Source organism: Taurulus bubalis, assembly GCF_910589615.1.
Source record: "Taurulus bubalis genome assembly, chromosome: 8".
NCBI classification, from domain to species: domain Eukaryota; kingdom Metazoa; phylum Chordata; class Actinopteri; order Perciformes; family Cottidae; genus Taurulus; species Taurulus bubalis.
Genome location: NC_136596.1, coordinates 25490441 through 25510899, shown reverse-complemented (window position 1 = coordinate 25510899; position 20459 = coordinate 25490441). Strand labels below are relative to the sequence as shown.

The 20459-nt window shown below is 41.4% G+C and overlaps 1 protein-coding gene across 1 annotated transcript; it reads left to right on the top strand.

The window, feature by feature from the left end:
• Positions 1 to 14933: 14933 nt before the first annotated feature.
• On the top strand, positions 14934 to 20326 carry ptgesl (prostaglandin E synthase 2-like; the record flags this gene model as incomplete). Its single annotated transcript, XM_079221748.1, has 7 exons — positions 14934 to 15218; positions 15932 to 16129; positions 16584 to 16639; positions 17153 to 17305; positions 18029 to 18229; positions 18320 to 18437; positions 18980 to 20326. The coding sequence occupies 7 exons, from the start codon at positions 14934 to 14936 to the stop codon at positions 19106 to 19108; spliced, it is 1140 nt and encodes a 379-aa protein (XP_079077874.1). The 3' UTR covers positions 19109 to 20326.
• Positions 20327 to 20459: the final 133 nt, after the last annotated feature.

Here is a 20459-nt window from a genome sequence, read left to right as displayed (position 1 = left end):
CCCCAACTAAAACCAACTGCTGTGACATGCATCTTAACCGCTTGTCCACTAGGACACTCAGCACATATCACCGGATTTACGGCAAACTGAGAACACACCGAAGCACGAATACAGCGAGCAAAAAAACTGTGAGATGGAAATCATTTTAAAAGGTGAAAAGAACGGCCTCTCTGGTTCAGATTTAAATCACCGACTCGATTCTTGTAATTGAAAATAATCTGCCTGCTCATCTCGTCAACCAAATTAATTGAAAGTGGAGTTTAGAATGAATTAGCAGATAAATTCTGTCATTATTTTTGCAAACATGAATCCAACCTGTCGGCCTGCTCTCCTTCCTGTTCCGTAAACGTCCTCGGCATCCCAGCATACACCTGTCCTGACCAGCAGCCCACAGGTCCACCGGCTCCAGCACAACATCACGACTTCCCTCAGAACCACACCAGAGATCTCAGGATCCAAGTAGTCCTTCCCCGGGCCTCCGGAGCTCCCACTCCCCTCGCCACAGATTGGACGACCCCCCTGCCGACGCTCTGCTCGTGCATATTTGCTCTACCAGCTGTGTCAACAACGCAAGGAGCAACACTAGAAAAAATTAACTTGTGCTGGGGGGAAAAAACGAGTTTCCAGAAACTCGAGCAGTCAGTCCAGGTCTGTCAAAGGTGAAGTGAAACCTCCGAGTAATAATGCCCAACCAACCAACTCAATGGTGTACAGACACTTTAGCACCGTCAAACAGAAAATATAAGCTTGAGATGAGGCGATGACTTCAAAGGGACTTCACTGGTTAACTGTTTGCATCCACAGAGACATAATCAGTGGTGACCTTTGCCAGGTGACCAGTCCTCATCTGTGGGTTTAGACCTTTTGACAGTGTGCGAACCAGGATGACGCACGTTAAGTGTTTGCAGGCAGTTTGGCAACAATGCTGCGTAAGAACATTAAACACCAAAAATGGAGAATCTAACCTAAACACATTGACTCTCCAGATCTGTGTAATGTTAGTCAGTAGAAACCAGCAGCTAGTGGCCCAGTGTTTAGTGACCAGATAGAAACCCAGCGTGTAACGTGAAACCAGAGAGACGTTAACAAGCTGCAAGTCTCTAGATGATCAACGCTGTTCTCTGAGTTCAGAACGTCAGACACCAGGACCGAGACTCAGAGGTTTCACTTCAGTCACTTTTAAAACACAGTCCAGTGGTCGGCAACAGTCGTTGAATGGCTCGCAGACAGAATACATCTTTGACTTGAAGAGGAACTTATAACAACAAACCACCTGACCGTTTTATTTTTTCCCCCTTTGCGGACACACAGTCACCCTGGTTTCTGCTGCACTGGGAAATTAACCCCTTGAGAGAGTTTCCTAGCAACAGACAGAGAAGAAGAAGCTTCCTATTCACACCCAGTGAAGCCGGTCTGAGCTGCCTCTAACAGCCCCTGGATTAATCCCCTGCCACTAACCCAGCCAGCAGAGCCATTCAGGTACTCCTCCGAGGTCCTGGCCTTTAGAAACGCTGCTTCACATCAACAGCAGCCAACTGGGAGATCACTGGGAGAGGCCACCTGACAACCATCATCCATCCAGGCTGAAGAGGGACATGAACCAGCCTCTCGTCGTTTGTTTTTTAATTATTTTAAAATAAAAAATAATTTTATTGTTTAGAATCTGTTACCAAACCGAGCGGTTTAACTTTAACTTTTTTGCTTCTTTCTTGTGAGATATTTCTGTCAGCACCAGGAGGATGATTTATAATCTAATGTGCACAAATTAATGGTTTGCATATCTGCTTTTAGCTATGTTCCACTGCTGCTTCTATTATCTGTCGAGAAAAAACTAATTGAACAACAAAGTGTTTTGAAAAAAACATACAAAACATAATATGATAATGATGACATGGTAATAACAACAGTTATATAAAATACTTATCAGCTAGGCCAGGTAAACTACCAAATCTACATTAAAGGTACAAGATCTAAGATTGAGAGCATTTTGATTGACTCTCAACGGCTCTCACCATGGCAATGCCAAGCCAGTGGCTCCTAGCTAACAGCGCTAAGACTGGAAACTACTGCGAAGGTGCTGACAGATCAAACAGCGTTTAGCTGAGGGAAGCCTACGTTACCCAGCATGCACCTTGACATCCAAACAGCCAGGTGGCTACGCTAGTTGTGGCTAATGTAGCCTGCAGAAGAGATGAGCAGTACTCATAATTTCTGCACCCCGACAGATAAAGGTGACACTAATATTATTATCAATTTATAGAATCAGATTCCAGGATTGTTTCAGGTGCATGTGATCCAAACGTAACTCAAGTTATTTAAGTGTTTTAAAGTCCAGCTGTCAAAAAGTATTGAAAAGAGATTGATGTTATCATTTCCAAATTGTTCGTAACGTTCACTGTAGTCAAAAACCTGCTTGCGAAACAAAAAGAGAAGCAGCACTGACGGGCAACATTCATCAAAAGCCCAACTCATTGAATCTGAGGGATCACTTCACTGAGAGAGGATTTGGCTCTTCTCTTCTTTTTTTATGACGAAGGACATTTGAAACCTTCAGTTGGTACAGCTCGAGTACAGAAGTCTGATCAGCTCCCTTCTATCGAACTCCACACACCCAGATGTTTTCTTTATTCTAAAACTGACAACCAACAATTTGGCGTGAGAAACAACAACAACAACAACAACAACAACAACAAAGGGAAACATAAGAAAAGAGAAAATTGTGAAGCTAAATGTCAGGAAATCTTTTTTGCTCTGCTGCGAGTCACTAATACACACTCCCCCCCCACCCGTGTCCTGTAGTAGTCCCCGGTGTGTTCCTCCCTCTCCACATCCACCTGAACGCCTGTTCCCACTGTAAACACACCTACCCTTCAGCCATTGTCCCCCACCAAATTGTCTATTGTGCTCTGCAAGCTGCAGCTTTGCAGCCTTGTGTCTCCTCCCCGCCTGGTTCTCTGACCCTTGCCTGGCCTTTCTCGACTTTAGCTTCACAGCTTGGTTCCCTTTGGACTCGGGTGCCTATTCAGACCGCCTGCCTGTAGCTTAAACACCGACTGAGATCGGCATCGCGATCATCTGTGTTGGCTTCAGGGAATGAGTGGGAGCAAAGAGCGACGGACTCGCGGTACAACGACTGCTTCAAGGAAGATCTGCATACTTGTTGCACTGAAACACAAAAACAAACCTAAACACCTTATTTAACTGTTGAGGACAATACAATACAACACTCCACTTGTTTGTAGAAAACTGTCTTGATGTGGATGCTTTGATAAAAAATACTTCCTCAGAGAATCAACGCGCTATCAACAAGTCTGCAGACATCCATTCATTTCCTTGATAGGTTTGACAGCTTGACCACAGTTGGCTGTCAACAAGCGCTCAGACCTCTGCTGCACCTTTTGTCCTGCTTCATTCACCTATTTTTTCTTCAGAGGTGTTTCGATACCATTTCTTCCTTCCCGATAAGGATCGCAAGACCTGAAGTTGTGTTTCGGCCGATACAAAGTATTGATTCAAAAGCAGTGTGCGATGCTCTCGTGATTTATCACCTCAGTAAACATTGTAAACATGAGTTTATGTCTCATTATCTAGTTTCAAGTCTTCTTCAATACAGCATGATGATCATTTAGAGTCAAACAGACCATAAAGCAGGGTATGGTTTAGGGCGGGGCTACAAGGTGATTGACAGGTTGACACTATATGGCGTCTCTACATCACTCCTCAGTCCAAATATGGTCACTTCCTGTTCACTGGTTGCAAAATAAACAAAATGGCAACATCCGTAATCCAAGATGACGACGGCAAAGTTGAGACTTCAAATAAGTGTGCCTGTTTCACTTTAATAAAGAATAAACAACAATAGTCTATTTCTAACAACAGGACCAGAACACAGCGCAGAGAGAGAGAGAGAGAGAGAGAGAGAAAGAGAGAGAGAGACTTTCTGTGACCCCAGAGGAAGAATCCAGGCCACATGAAACACAATATGGTGGTGCAACCGAGAGACACCACCTCACACCGACGCCACAGCAGAGCACCAAATCTAATTAAATATTATTGATGGAGCACATTTCATATGACAACATGACCTCAGGTGCTCTACTAAAGAAAAGAGAAAAAATAAAACAAGTTAATCACACAGACGGGAAACAACAGGACGTTTATATCAGCGCGTTATAACTCAGCAGTATATACAGGACTTTCCACAGGTAGAGCTTCGGCCAAGCTAGTGAACTCAAACATGACACAAAGCTTGAGGAATCATTGTGTCTATGTTATTATACGCTGCAGCATGAAGAACCTCTCTTAACTTGAACTAAGGAACCTCCAAAACCGGAAAACAGTTCACTAGCTTGGCCGAAGCTCTACCTGTGGAAAGTCCTGTATTTACTGCTGAGTTATAACGCGCTGATATAAACGTCCTGTTGTTTCCCGTCTGTGTGATTAGCTTGTTTTATTTTTTCTGGTGGCCAGAACTGATGGCCATGTAGTGGCCTTAAGGTCAAAAGTTTGGAAAAAGATTAGCTAAAAAGATCATTTTTGGGGGCAAACAATGCCATTTTCTGTATTCAACACTTTAAAAAGAAAAAGAAAAAAAGTTCACTTCGCAAGAGGTGCAATATTTGTTACATTTGTGACAAAATCTTGAGGTGCAGCAGAGATGTCCCGGCCTAAACATCGTACTCTACAGATGTTTTTCAATAAAAACGAGAACAACGAGGTAAAACATCAGTCAAACACAAAACAATATCAATTAGATCATTTTAAAAATTGTTCAGCCCTAAGAAAAAAATAAATAATAGAACTGTAAATAAAAACCACATCGGCCTCATAAAGGCGACTGCGACTCTCCAGGTTTAATATCAGCAATAATCAATTGTTCTCCATTAACAACATTAAATCGGTCTGTTGTTGTTTTCAGACTCAGCATTTGTTAACAAGCTGAAACAGGAACACATTCATGAGGCCATGTGGGATTATTACAGACACGACCAAACATGACCAAACACACACACAGCTGAACAGCTGAACAGCTGATTTAAGGCTGCATTCACAAAGGTCAATCTGTTTTTCTCTTTAGTTGTGAACAAAAAATAATTAAAATAGAACATATGATCCCATGTGGAGCAAACCAACCTCAGGTTGCAGATTTTAAAAACTGACAGCCAGAAACAAATCCAGGTAAACACATCATCGTCATCATCATCATCATCATCATCATCTGATGGCAAACTGAGAAGTTTCTGAGAAGCTGCTCATTAAACTTCAAGTGAGTCTGCACTGATTGGCTGTTAATTAATAATTGTCAACTAAATCAGTTTCTGGATCGCACCAGAAAATAATCCAGTGAACCATGCAAACAATAAACCACACACATATATGGTATATATATATATATATATATATATATTAATAACTACACACACAAACAGCTTTCATTTACATGTGTACAAGTACACAAATAAACACAAGCATCCAGCTGCATCTAGATGTGAAACACTGCGACACTGGACACACACACACGCTTGTGAAGGAGTCTTCCAACAAGCATCTGGATATTAAGGTGATATGTATTCTAATTATAAAGTATCATATGTACAGTTTTGTCTGTTAAAACTGCATGAAAACAGATGGGATGATGCACTGATCCAGCTAAACACACGCCGACCGACGTACACACACACGCGCACACACACACACACACACACACACACACACACACACACACACACACACACACACACACACACACATACACACACACACACACATACACATACACATAAATACTTAAATGTACTCTGCAGTATGAGTGCACTGAAGCAGACTCACACACACACAGCTCTCTGCGGTGGTCGGTGGCGCTCACCAGGTCATCCAGGATGGTGACGGGGAAATCGAACATGCACATCTTGACGGGCTGAGCGAGCGCTCTGTGCAGGCTGAACAGGGACTTGGCTTCCATGGTGGACCCTGAACGCACCGCGCGGCCGCCGCTCGCAAAACCAACATACAGAAATATAAATAGAAAAAATTAAAAACAGAAGCCCCCGAGCGTCTGCTCGGTGCTCGACGACTGAGAGGAATCCGTCTGAGAGAAGGGAAAACAACAACAGAGGAATCCCTCCACTTCCTTCCTCCTCCTCTTCCCAGCCACCAGCAAACCCTGCACTCCCCTCTTTTGCCTCCCTCTTCCTCCTCCTCCTCCTCCCTCCCCTCACGAGGAAACGTCTTAACCGTCAGCAGCTGCTCTCTCGTCTCTCCGTCCTCTTTCTGGAAGGTATTGCCCAACGAGCACAGTGTATCTGTCTGTTACGGAACAAGACAAAAAAGAAATGCAGCCAGGTGCAAAGAGAAAGAGAGAGAGAGAGAGAGAGAGAGAGAGAGAGAGAGAGAGAGAGAGAGAGAGAGAGAGGTGTCGACTTCTGCTGCTGCTTCATTATGCTGCAGCGCTTGAATCAAAGAGAGCCAGACTGTCTGTGTGAGCCCATTAAAGATGAAGCAAAAGGGGGTGACTGCTTCTGAGGCCGATGCATGAATCAGCTCTCATTAATGCCGGCTCTGAATGTGGAACCAGGCGTTCTGGCTGCCGACCAGACCCTCGTCTGGAAAAACAATCTTTTGTGGATAATCTGTTGGGACGAACATCTGCTGAGGGTCTCTCCTTTATTGAATAGTTGATGGTGTTTAGAAAGCCAACACTGTGTTGTTTCTTCACCCGTCAATCATCTTTCCCCCATAGATAGTTCATGATGAAATGCACTTTGTTTCGTGGCGTTTGCTGCTTCATGTTCAGTCACACTCCATTTGATTTACTGTGAATGCAACCTGTTTTAAAAGGTACAATGTGGCGCTATGGAGCAAGGAGCACACTGGCAACAGAAGTGTAGTTTTGCTGCAGACGTCCAGACGAGTTAGCGAGCACTAAACATGAAACTAGTTTGCTTGGGGACTCGTGTTCTACAGGGTTCAGACGGGAGCGGGACCCTTTCAGGGCAACAGGTGTTTCAATTTAACGAGCGACAACCGGCGCAGAGAATCACCAGTTAACACGGTCACCGGTTACGCCGAAACACCGGCTGCGTCGATGGCTACGAAGCTGACCACTTTTAAATAACATACGTTTATATGTTTGGGCTTTGGGGGTGGTATCAAGTACGTTCAAGCCAAAAGGCTCAAGTCCAGGTGAAGTCACATGTCATTGGTGTTGAGTCGAGTCTAAACGGTTCTCTGTTGCATATGAGGACGAGCATGCGTTTGTGCACGAGCACGAACGGTTCGCAGCTCGAAGCAAAACAAAACAAAAAAAAGTGCTGGCTCTGCAAACAATGCAGGGTTTTACATATTTTCAAAATGGGCTTTAAAAATGTTTAATGAGTAAGGAAAAAAAATCAGCTAAACACAAAATAACAGCTAAACCTCGGAAGTTACGGCCCAAAGTGATAATATTATACACATATGAGCTTCCTTTAAGGATCACAAGCTACATCTTCCACAGATTACTTTACTTTTATAAAAGACAAAGAGTTTTAGGTTCACAGTTGATTCATCAAGTTCTAACGCTTATGCTATTTTAGGATATTATGTTTTGTTATCCAACCAAACTACCGGGGTATGGTGGTTTACTGATTGTTAATAATATGTATAAATGTCACATGTTAATAATGTTGTCCAACGAACAATACATTTGTGACAATTTCAAGGTAAATATTGAGCTTGTATGGTTAAAATAACTATATTTTCGTTTGGTAAGTAACAATAAATCGATTTCTTTTTCTCCCTGTGGAGGACCGGGTGTTTAAGGCAGTACATGTTAAACTGTCACGATGAATCACTGATGACAGATGTGAAAACGTTGCTTTAAATGGGAAGAAGTCACACTTCTGAGAGCTGAGTGATGTTTGTGTGAATCCCATCGTTTTTGTTGTTCTCTTCCGAGCTTTGATCCAACCAGCGGATGAGACGTCATTTATTAACTGGCCGGTTAATGAGTTCATGAGTTTATAAGTTTACGGTTATTTCTGTAGCTCAAAACAGACAAAAAAGATGATTCATAATGGCTGCTGTGTAATAAGTCGATTAATCGACTAGCAGAAAATTAATCAATGGATGTTTTGCTAAAGAAATTATTATTTTAGTATTTTTTAAGAAAAGAAAGGTCAAACATTTGGCTGGTTGCAGATATGAGGAATCTCTGCAATAAATCAGTTAGTGCGAAAATCTTTTTTTTTAAGTAAATTATTTCCAACACAAAAGGCCTCAATGAAAACAAGACTGATGGTTATACTTTCAAGTCTTCTTCTGATACTTTCTTTCCACTAGTCAGTGTTATATGTTTATCACCTAAGTTGCACTCTGCAGAACCATAGGTGGCCGCCTAGTTGCTAATAATACATTTGATTTGTTGCTACATCCCGCTCAGTGGTGATGCACCGCACAGCGTCGTCTGCCAGGAGTTCAGACTTTGTGTCCCTTCAGAGGGTGGATGTCCTCACACAACCTCTCTTCAAAACAAACCCCTTTGTAATCGTCTTCTTGGCAAACCAGCTGGAGGGGCAACCAACTGAACTGGAGTGTGCATGCTTTGCATACGTTGCATACGTTTACGGTAAGCGGACCAAAGCCGACCAAAGCGGGCCAAAGGGCCAAAGCGGACCCAGAATTGGCCTAGAAGCAGGTGATCAATACTTCCTTCTCTGCAGCCGTTTATAACACCAACCTTCACAACAAAGTGGAGTCGTTACATGTTGTTCCTCTGCTGAGGGGTTCCCTCATTCAGAGTCCATCAGAAACACATTTCCCTCCGACTGAAGGCCCAAACAGCATCCTGCAAACTCTCAACACATATTTCTAGTCGACCATCTCGTCTGTATGTAGGTCACACGGCTTCTACCACAAATGGATGAAACCTTGATCGAAAGGAAGTAAGATTGCTTTGAACAGCGGAAAAAAATGAGTTCAGAGCTGTGAAAACGTGTCTGTTGTTTTGTTTCTTTATCTCACCGATTGCACAACTCATGCCGCTCTGACTTCGCTTCTGTTTCATCCTTGTGCAAATGTACCAAACGTCCACGATTTGAAGTCACGTTGCTGTGTCTTTGGGGAGGAAACGCTGTAAAATACAAAGTACAATGATGCTCTTAAAGAGAGCAAAGAGGGCCTCGTTTTAAAGCTTCCCTCTCTCTCACTTGGCTGCTAATATTTGCATTTTCTCCAGGACAGTCGGCCTCATTATTTTAAGTGCGCTGCTGGCTCAGAGTCCAGGCCTGTGTAGTCTTGGGGAATCCAAACAGGGGCAACAAAGGCAGAATTCCCCCCCCCTGATTCACATGTAAATGAAGCTTGACGTCGTGATTTAAAAAAAGTGCACAGCGGCGAGTGAAGTGCAGTTGCAGTGAAGGAAGAAGACGAAGAAGAAGACGAAGAGGAGGAGGAGAGTGCAGCTGAGGGCCTGAAACACCACTGGGAACTGCTTTCACATGCAGAGGCCGTCCCACGGCTGAATACTGTAGGAGAGCCGTCGTCATGGAAACAGAGAGGCAATGCCGGCTCTTCATTTAAGACCAACTCCCCCCCTCCCGCTCCCTCTCCACCTCCTCCCTTCCCTCGTCTCCAGATACACGGCCAGGACAGGAAGCCAGGCGGTGACCTACAGGTCACCGCCTGGCTTCCTGCGGCCTCTGACAAAGACAGGACGGGCGGTTCGGGACCCCGAGAGGTTCTGTTCATCGTCCGTGACACGTGAACCATTGGTACGACTCCAGGTGGGACCTCACCTATTAAACTATGAGGCGTAAATCAGGGGCCTTTGTGTGTGAAAAATGAATACATTCCATAGCCATGGGGAGAAACTTACAAAATTATACTGAAAAAACTTGAATATTCTCTAAGAAAGAAGTGTTTTTTTGGGCTTGAGCAAACAAATTGATTCACTTTGCAAACAGCAACCATCAGGATTTATCTGATAACCCACTGAACATCCACCATGAGAATAAAGGCCATCCTTAATGTGCACAAAGAAATTCAGACAACATTTGTGACTTTAATCACAGAGAATTTCTGAGTTCTTTCCTCATACATTTATGACTTTATACTAAATTTTCTTTCTGGTGAATTTGGGAGTTTTTCTCAGAGAATATCCAAGTTTCTTTCTGGGAATATTACCCCTCTCCTCTCTCTGTAATTAATGTATTCATTTTTCTACAATGGCCCTAAAACAGTTTTGGCGTCCACAACAGGTGACTCATAATAATAAGAAGGGATGTAGATTCTAGTTTCAGTACTGAAGGGAACCAAAAGAATAATCTTAAAAATAGAAATGTCTTTTCTTTTTCCTCATCATAGAGCAGAGACGACAATCCGTGAACAGATTTAAAATGTCTCCCGTCACGGATTCGTGTCCCAAACGCTTCAAAAACCGAACAGAATTGCTAAGAAGTCAGAATACGCAGCAGCCAGACTTTTACGTTTCCTTGTTAGGATGGAAAACACTCACTTCACTCAGCATGTGCAGACCTGCAAATGAGACATACACATACATACACACACACACACACACACACACACACACACACGCGCACGCACGCACGCACGCACGCGCACGCACGCACGCACGCACGCATACACACACGTCGGCATTGGAGGAAAAGCTAATCAGGGCTGAACAAAAGTCTGAAACAATCAGCAACAAGTCAAAATATTACACCGCTCCTACATTTTGCAACACAGTTCGTGCATTCCTCCACGGGACAACTAATGCGTTTGACAAGACATTTTCAAGGACAGGCCCTTCTTCCACACACACATAGCTAATGCTTTTGAACATAAAAAAGAGCCCTGAGGACCAAACAAACTGGAGAAAAAAATGTCTGAATCTTGTCACATTCCATCAGACAAAGAGGTCCGATATGTTTGGACTGAAGTCGAGCTGCAAGAACAGAGTGGTTTCTGGGGCAACAGAAGAAAAGAAAAAGCTTACAGCTTTATCTACATTTCCTTCAATAGTACGAGGAAAGAAAGGGGAAATAAATGGTTTAAAAGAGGATAAACGTCAATAATACCAGTGAGAGGAAACAGGATTTAGGTGGAGAAAAGAAGAAACGGTTGTTTACTGTGAAATACAGTGTTGTTGATGGTTAAATCGCTGCTTTAAACAAAGACCTTTGACACTGATTCATCATGTTTCTGGCAGAGACCTGTCAATCACCGTGTAGCCCCTAAAGCATACTCTGATTTTATGGTCCGTTTGACTCTAAATGGACCATCATTTACTAAATGAACTTCATGCTGTATTGAAGAAGACTTGAAACTAGAGATTGAAACATAAACTCATGTTTCAGATCTGGCTTCACCTGCAGCCTCGGACCTGCAGTCGGAGCTCCGGAGGGAGGGGGAGAGCTCAGCTCCGGGCAGCAGCAGCGTCTCCTCTTCCTCATTCAGGAGCAGAGCTTCTCCTTTCTGGGAGTCTAAAGAGCCCCTGGTGCTCGGACACACTATCACTTTAGTCCAAAGGGGGCGCCTGAATCAACACTACATGAACGTTCCTTGTAGCAGCTCTAAATAGATTACAGCCTTAATATCTGCCACCGTCAGTAATCTCATGAATTACTCACAGCGCTAACTTACTCATTACCTAAATTAGCAAACAGAAAAATACCAGAGACAAAGTTAGCACTGCTCAAACTCTCACTGCCTTTATGACGAGAGGGATCCCCAATCTGCCCGTTTTAATGACCTGGATCCATAATCTGCTTCTGCTCTTGACAAAAATATGTGATCCCCTCATAATATTCAACATTTTCCATCCTTCTTTCTGCGATATCTTTGGAGCCTGGCTCGGCGAGTGCAATTACTAACAAAAGTAGTTGGCAAGCAAGCAGCATCCTTATCGGCACCATATGGGGAAGCTTCCGAGATGAGCAGCACCACAGCGGCAATCCGTCTGCAGTTAAGAGACAACTCCATCGACTCGTTGTCAACAGAACGGTCAAATAAAGCACGTATATAATAATGAGTAAATATCAAATGAAAACTTTCCTGAACTCACACGTGGCTGAAAAACTCAAAAATATTCAACTTCATCCAGAATTCATCCATCAATCTATTTTCTACAGACATATTCTGTGGAGAATATCCCAGCATGCACTGGGACTCAAAGGATCCTCTTTTCGAACCTCCACCAACCTCCTCACTCTTCTAACATATTATGGATGTGTTTAGATTGTATTTTATGGGCCTTGATGCTAACGTGGGAGTAAACAAGAGAAAGTAACTTCAGTAGCTAAAGGATTTTTCCTCGAAGGCTTCCGGTCTGCAGCTGATAACAACACCTGAGCTAATGAGTCGGAACGCAAGAGGGCGTGTTTATCGTTTGACAATGATGCCATATTTTTATTTTTTCTCCCAATTAACTGATTCAATGTTTAGCTTTTAAAATGTTGGGAAATAAAAATAAATGCCCTTTAACAGTTCACGAAGTCCAAAGTTGCTTATTTTTTTGTAGCCTACCTTCTAAATTTCAATTCCAGTCAAGGATCTCACACCCTGTTGCATGGGAGGTGAATTGGAAAGGTCCACCAAAATATAGATTTCAAGAATGCGTCTGAAAAAGCCCAATTTAATGGTATACTTCTGACTATAAAGTGCAGCGAGGCCAGGTTCTCTTAAAATACAGAAATACTGTAGGGTGAGCTCAAACTCCCATGCAAAAACCCAAGCGTGCAAATATTTGTTGCTTTTCTCTGTTTTATTTCCTTTTTGGATAATTGGAACTTGTGATCGACATTTTGCATTATTTTCAGACGTAATTTTGAAATTGTTTCTATCAATTAATTGCAAATCAAAATCCTACAGATTAAAATCTAATCAAATTTTAATGATATACCTCTTTTTGGTCTCCTTACTGTGATGCTCAGATTTCTACTCTAATAAAGTCTCAGTTTATACAAAGATTGATATGTATTTTTATGAGATAAAATAAGATAATGCTTTAATATCGGGAGATAATTTATTATCAGGAGATAATTCAAACTAGTTCTGAAACACAGAAACATTATTTTAATTGATACATTGATTACATTGTCTAATATGCTTTTAAATTTTGATGATTTGCTCCTTTTTTCCTGTTTTATATGATTGTAGATTGAATATATTTGTGTTTTTGGACAGTTGGTATAAATAAAACAATTAAATTAAAGATGTCACATCGGGCTCTGGGAGCTTGATGGCGGACACTATTATGTATTATCTGATTTAAAAAAAATCTGTATTTTAAAGAATAAATATCAAAAGTTAATTAAAAAAAGGCTAGCAGTGGGAGCCTTATAATGTTGAAAGAAAAACAATTACATTATAAAAATATATGACACTGTTATACTGTGTGACAATCAAATGCAAACTCCATTAAGGTGTATAACTAAAAACAAGGAGCAGCTGGAGAGACAGTGGGAGAGAGAGGTTGACTTTAAGCCGGAGAGAGAGAGAGATAGGTTATAACGATGGGAAAAATGGAAATCGCTGCCAATCAGATACGAGCTAGTTTCTAACTACCACATATGCAAATGAGCTCAGCCGGATGTCTCACCTGTTTTTCCAGCATGATCATTCTCTCAGTATCATGACCTTCATGCAGAGTGTGTGTCCGTTCACGTGCACTCCTCCTCCGCCACCATCTCGTTCTTCACGGACGAAGGCAGACAGAGAGGAGAGAAATAACAATAAAAATAAATAAATAAATAACTAGCTTAAACGCTGGGAGGCTAGCGAGAAGCTCCGGTGCTTATCCTTGAGATAAACGTCCCTCGTCTTTCCACATTCACGTAAAAATAAAAGAGATTAAAGGCCGTTTGTTCATGGGGGGAAAAAACACCACGTCGGTCCGTGGAGGCGGACCGGGAGAGAGAATAAACAACCAAGGCTCCGCTAACGTTCGCGTGCACGAGCGAGCTCAACCTCAATGGTTATTTAAACGTTATTTATCTTCTCCCGTCTTCATCCATGCGCCGCTTTCTGGTCCAATAACAAACAAAAATACAACGGAAAATCCTCTTCCTTTATCGTCGGCTCTCGGGGCTAAATCCGCGCCCGTTGCTCGACGACGACATCCCGGTGAGGAGTGGTTCGACTCCGGAGATAGATGTGGGCTGATTTGACCAGTGGAACACACCGATGCTTTAAATGGATGCTGCTGAAAGCTCTCTCGCTGAAGAAAAGGCGCTGCTGCCGTTGCTGCGGTCGGAGAGGGGAGAGCATCTCAGAATAACGACGCTCGTGAACCTGGAGAGGCAACGTTTAGACGCACTTGAACACACCCCAGTGTATAATGAATACATAGTTTTAATTCTAAATAATAGAAAATAATACATAAATGATATAAAATTAAAAAAAATATAATTCAAGCTTCTAATCATTTACACACAATAAAAATACATGCATTTAATTCTAAAATGAATTATAAGTTGAATAAACAAATACAAATAAATGAATTAATTATTATTATTATTTCAAAACGATTGCAACGATTGTATATTCATCCTTAAAAAGAAAAACAATAGCAAGACTGTATTCATAATCTTCTGATCTTGAAAATAGTAGTCTGTTATGTACAGTGCAAATTAATAAAAACACATGATACAATAAATAATGTTAAAGCTAGAATTAGCCAAAATGATTTTAATTGTCGTAGAGTCTGGTGTTAGAATAAAAAGAAACAAACAAAATACATATTTTGAAGTATTTAATTGAAAATAATAATGAGACCTAAACTAACAAAGAATATATTTCTAATATTTTAAAACGGCTATAAAACATGAATAATATTCTTAATAATGAAAAGATTGCAGTTAATGTCATTTTACTGGCTCCCTTTTTTTATCTCAAGGATACTAAAGCCTGTCCCCTCCTCCGCGGTGCATTCTGGTACTTTATGTAAATCCAACATGGCGGCCGCCAGCACCAGAGCGCTGTGTAAGGTCGGCTGTGGCATTTTGGAGTCCGCAGCCGCCCGCCGGTCCGGTACCGTCTCTTCCTACCTGGCCGGGTCCAGGAGGGCGTTCGGTACCGGAGGGTACCGGTCCAAGCTTCTGACCTCCCTGCGGACAGGAGAGGGAGGAGGAGGAGGGGGGAGGGTGCTTGGCTGCGCCGTCCTGCTCGGTGGAGGTTTGGGTTTATATCAGACTGTGAAGTTCAGGCTCCAGCAGCACCTGGCCGAGGAGAAGATCAAGGTGAGTCCGCTCTCCCGAGCCTCTAACGCGGCCACACCGTGAGCCGGTGCTCCGTTGTTACCTAACTTCATGTCTGCAGACAGGGTCACCTGAACTCCATCTAAATGTATTAAGTTACTAGTTACTAAAGGTGGCATTTAACGAGGTACATTTACTCAAATACTGTTGAATATTATACACTATGTATTATAAGTTAAGTTACCATGCAGTCTGTAAAGTAATTCAACTTCGCGCCACATTAACCGGCTTCAACATAGAAGTGATACTTCAGTAACTCAAGTAAGATAAGATAATATAATTCTTAAATTAGTCATTCTGCATGATGAGTACTTTTAATTTGGGTACTTTGAGTAGAATTTGAAGCTCATACCTTTTGTACTTATTAAGATTCTGGAAGCAGGACTTGTAATAAAGTGTATTTACACTGTTGTGTTGGTGCTTGCACTTCTTCCACTACTGGTGACAGCTTTATATTACATTACAGATTCACACTATAAGTACAATTGCATTAAACAAATACACTCTGGTGTATTATTGTTATTATAATATACATGCACATTTTTTATAAGGATTCCTTGAATAATGAATATGTTTTTGTCCGTGGCTCTCCGTGTTCAGGTGACCCAGAACTTTTAGAGATAAAGTCTAAATCTATGTTGTATAAGTGTATGTTAGACTCGGCCTGCATTGTTTCTCTCTCTCCCTCGTTCCAGGTCTCAGGAGGAAGAGGAGGAGGTGTGAAGTTGACCCTGTATCAGTACAAGACCTGCCCGTTCTGCAGCAAGGTGCGAGCCTTTCTGGACTACCACGGGCTGCAGTACGAGATCGTGGAGGTGAACCCGGTGATGAGGAAGGAGATCAAGTGGTCGATCTACAGAAAAGTGCCCATCATGATGGTGGATAGCGAAGTGGTAAGACTTCACCTCAGGTTCAGGTGACACAAATCTTTTTTTTTAAATTTAACTACTGGTGACACTTCCACAACCAGAATACTTCTTTCAACGTCACCTCACATTTACAGGAAGTAACCTGTAAACCTCTGGTTGTATAAAAGTCTATGCATCATGTGTTAAAGCTGCATTATCTCTGCTAACCATTAGGGGGAGACCCCTCTGGTTGTATAGTAGTCTATGAAAAAATGGCTCATGTTCATTTAGTAAATGATGGCCCATTTAGAGTCAAACAGACCATAAAGTAGGGTATGCTTTAGGGGCGGGGCTACAAGGTGATTGACATGTCTCTACCAGAGACGAATACGGCGTCTCTACGTCACTCCTCCTCAGTCCAGATATGGCCACTTTCTGCTCACTTTTCTGTTATTTATTATTTCCCCCATAATATTTTCTTTGTCTTTTCTCTCTGCAGCAACTGAATGACTCGTCCGTCATCATCAGCTCCCTCAAGACGTATTTAATCAGCAAGTAAGTTGTGGCCTCCCTACATAAAGGACAACAACAACAAATATCTTTTAGTTTTGATAGTTTCAGCCGTGCAAATAGTTTTTGTTGGATTTGTTTTATAATATTTCCACCCCAGATAAATGGAGGCGAGTACAATTTAGTTTGTGAAGCTCAAAGCATTAAAATATGTCAGAAATCCAGCTAAAATGTGTCTTTACATTTATTTTATTAAATGTCCCAGGTTTGTGGGATAATAGTTTTTTTGTTTAAATTAATTTGCAACTATTTTGATAATCGATAAATCGTTTAAAGCACAAATGCCAAAAAAAGCTGGTTCCAGCTTCTAAAATGTCAGATTTCTCTGCTTTTCTTTGTTGTAAGTGACGGTAATTTGTGATTTGGTTGGTTGGATTAATAAAAGACACTTAAAGAAGTAACTTTGGACTGTGGGAAATTATAACGGCCATTTTTCACTATTTTCATACATTTTAGAAAATGTTAAAAGTAATTTAATCAATCAAATGTGTCTTCCAGGGACAAAAGCGTGTCCGACATCCTTCGCTGCTACCCGGAGATGAAGTCTGTGAACGACCGCGGGAAGGAGGTGACGGAGTACAGCAACAAGTACTGGGTGATGCTGGGAGAGGGCGAGGCGGCAACGCTCTACCCCGAGAAGGGGGCGCAGAAGTAAGTCCGGACCTGGTTAATGGTTACAGACCTGATCCTCTGCACACTGACACATGCAGTAAAGTCGGCAGGTCACATGACGATAATTGGGGTCATCAATGGTGTGTTTTCTGTAAATTTAACTGGAGTCGGATGTGAGTAACTGACCTCCACGTATATAAACCTGCCTGGATGTTTACACTCTTTAAACAATATATGCAGAGAGAGTTGGTTCACCTCTTCAAACGGTGGACATATTGCGGCAGAATTTACAAGCATTATCCCTTCAATTGTTAAAATGTTTTTCAGTTCTTATTCATCTGTTGAAATTCTTTAGATTTCACTTAAAATTGCAAAACGTATTATTTTTCCCCCCTCTAAATTGTATTTGTAAATACAGGTTTTTTTTTTCTTTTTTTTCTATTTGTAAAATTACGGTTTTTATTAATTTCTAATTGTAAAAGTAATGTTTTCTGTTTTTATTTATTTTATTTCTAAAAGTAAGATTTTCTGTTTTAATTTATTGTGGGTCCGAATAGCCAGAAAAGCATGCTGGCTTTAGAACAACCTGGTACTTCTGGCATTCTGCATTTGAAATACTGTGTATCAGAGACGGACTAAATCTGTTATTAGCATCTGCGTACTCTTTTGAAAGGTCGCGCTCGTCCAAAGGCGGCGTTGCACACTTGTGAAAACAACACAACTGTATGAACGACGTGACATAAACTATGTGTTTGTTCTCAGAGAGGAGATGAAGTGGCGTCAGTGGGCCGACGATTGGCTCGTGCATCTCATATCGCCCAACGTGTACCGGACGTCCGGCGAGGCTTTGGCTTCCTTCGACTACATCGTGCGTGAGGGCAAGTTCGGTACTTATGAAGGATTCTTCGCCAAGTACGTCGGCGCCACGGCCATGTTCCTCATCGCCAAGCGGCTGAAGAGTCGGTGAGAGAATAAATAGTTTAAATGGGTTTAGTTTAATGCAGTGTTTTCAGAAGTGTTTTTAATGCTCCTCCTTCTCCTCCGGTACAACAGGTACCAGCTGCAGGACGACGTGAGGCAGGACCTCTACAAGGCCGTCAACGACTGGGTGGCAGCCATCGGCAAGAAGAGGAAGTTCATGGGTGGAGATCGTCCCAACCTGGCCGACCTGGTGAGAGGACGCATCTGTCTGGCTGAAGCTCTGTCCTTTGGATCAACTTTACTTTGAGATAAAACTCTGAGAATTCACTCGCATACTACAAATGTTCTGTAATTATTTTATTGATTTAGAATTAACTCTTTTAACGCGCAATAAACAATGCAGGTCTGAAGCCGATCACGACAGATTTATGCAAAAATGTAACTTGTTTATAAATTAACGAAAACACTGCATTTTCAAATCAAACAGTCTGTGCAGTAATTGCAAAAAATGTACTTTTGTATACAGCGCTTTGATATATATACACACAGATATGTAATCGTAGTAAAACCGTAAGTAGAAGGATATTAAATTATCGTCTATATTAAATACAATAATAAATGTATAGTAATAAAACGTGTTGATTTAATCGATTCATTATTAGTTTTTAAAATGTCTGAGACTTAAGATGTCCTTTAATAGCCCCCGTACAGATGAGAAACACTTAAAACCATATACTATTAAATGTTTATTTTCTATAGTTTTCCTCTAACTTCCCCCCCCTCCGTCTGCAGGCGGTGTTTGGCGTCCTGCGGGTGATGGAGGGCCTGCAGGCGTTTGACGACATGATGGAAAACACCAAAGTCAAACACTGGTATCGACGCATGGAGAGGGCATCGCTCAACCATGAGGGCCGCGAGTGAACGACGAACCGGGAGTTGAGAAAACCGGATCGGTAAAACTGCCAAGGACGGAGAAGCAACGGGGAAATAAGAGGTGTTTAAACCTGCAGACATTAAAGTAGAGAAAGAGAACACGCGTGAAAACACTGTCGCTGTATATCTCGTTTGACCTTTTGAATACCAAGCGGCTGCTGTGACCATCAGACCTGCGGCTCATTTTAAAGGTGTTTTACTGACCCCTGCTGGTGAACTGTGAGAACTGCAACCAATAACAATAAATGCAGTCAAGTCAGTTTATCTTTAAAGCAGCGATTCTGTTCATTTCCTGCAAATGTGTTTTATTTTTCATTCTGGCGAGCTGAATATCTGCCGTATTGTCCCTTTAATACTTTAAAGCCTGCAGATCTGGACAAGTATTTTTGTTGTACACGTTTCTGGGATTGAATGGTGTCACAAAAATGCTTAACAAAAATATTCTTCCTCACCATCGACAAACTGCCTGAATTTCGCACACTGATTCTTTCTGAATGAAGTTTATTTCAGCAGGTATTTTTCTGCTGCAAGGATTAAAATGCTATAAATATTAAAAAAACATCTATATTAATTTTGCCCTTTTTTTTTTCCTGATCAATATGGAAGTTTTAGCTTTCAACTTCCTGACTGTAAAAACAATTAAAAGTAGAGAAAACTAATTGAGAAACATTTAAATTGGTGATAAATTAAGCATAACTGAGTTCAATTGATTGAAAGGGTTGATATTTGTATTTAATTGAAGTAGATTTTTAAAGCCGATACTATCAGTTTTGTCTGAAGAAAAAAAGGTTATTTAGAATTGTTTTCCTTGGTTTTTGTTTCCGATCAGTTTATTTATTTCAGGTGACTTTCTCTGTAACTGATGCAGGATCAGCCTGGCAGGGAGGAATCAATAAGATCATCAGCTCTCTTTGGGGGTTAAATTAAAGTAGACCGGCCAGTTTGAATGTCTTTATTAATCTGCAGATGCATTTCTTGACTTAATCGTATTAAAACCAACTGTGCATAGTTGTAGAAATAAGGGAAACCTGGAGTTGTCTTGTGATTAGAAACATGCAGCATTACATCTCGTCTCACGTCATGTTAGTTTTTTCAATCAGTCATATTTTTTTCCATCAGTTTAAAACCTTTTTAAATTTAAATTAAAAGCAGGCTTTTTGCTATGTTTCTTAAAAACATACAAATAATTTACCTTGTTTTGGTGCACAGCAGTTAAAATATAGAAATAGAATAGTTCTGAGTAAATTACAATAAAAAAATGATTTTAAAAAGAACAGTTGAGGTGAAATGTGCACAGCATAAAAAATGTGCAATACAAATTTGCGTTTCGTGAGGCTGA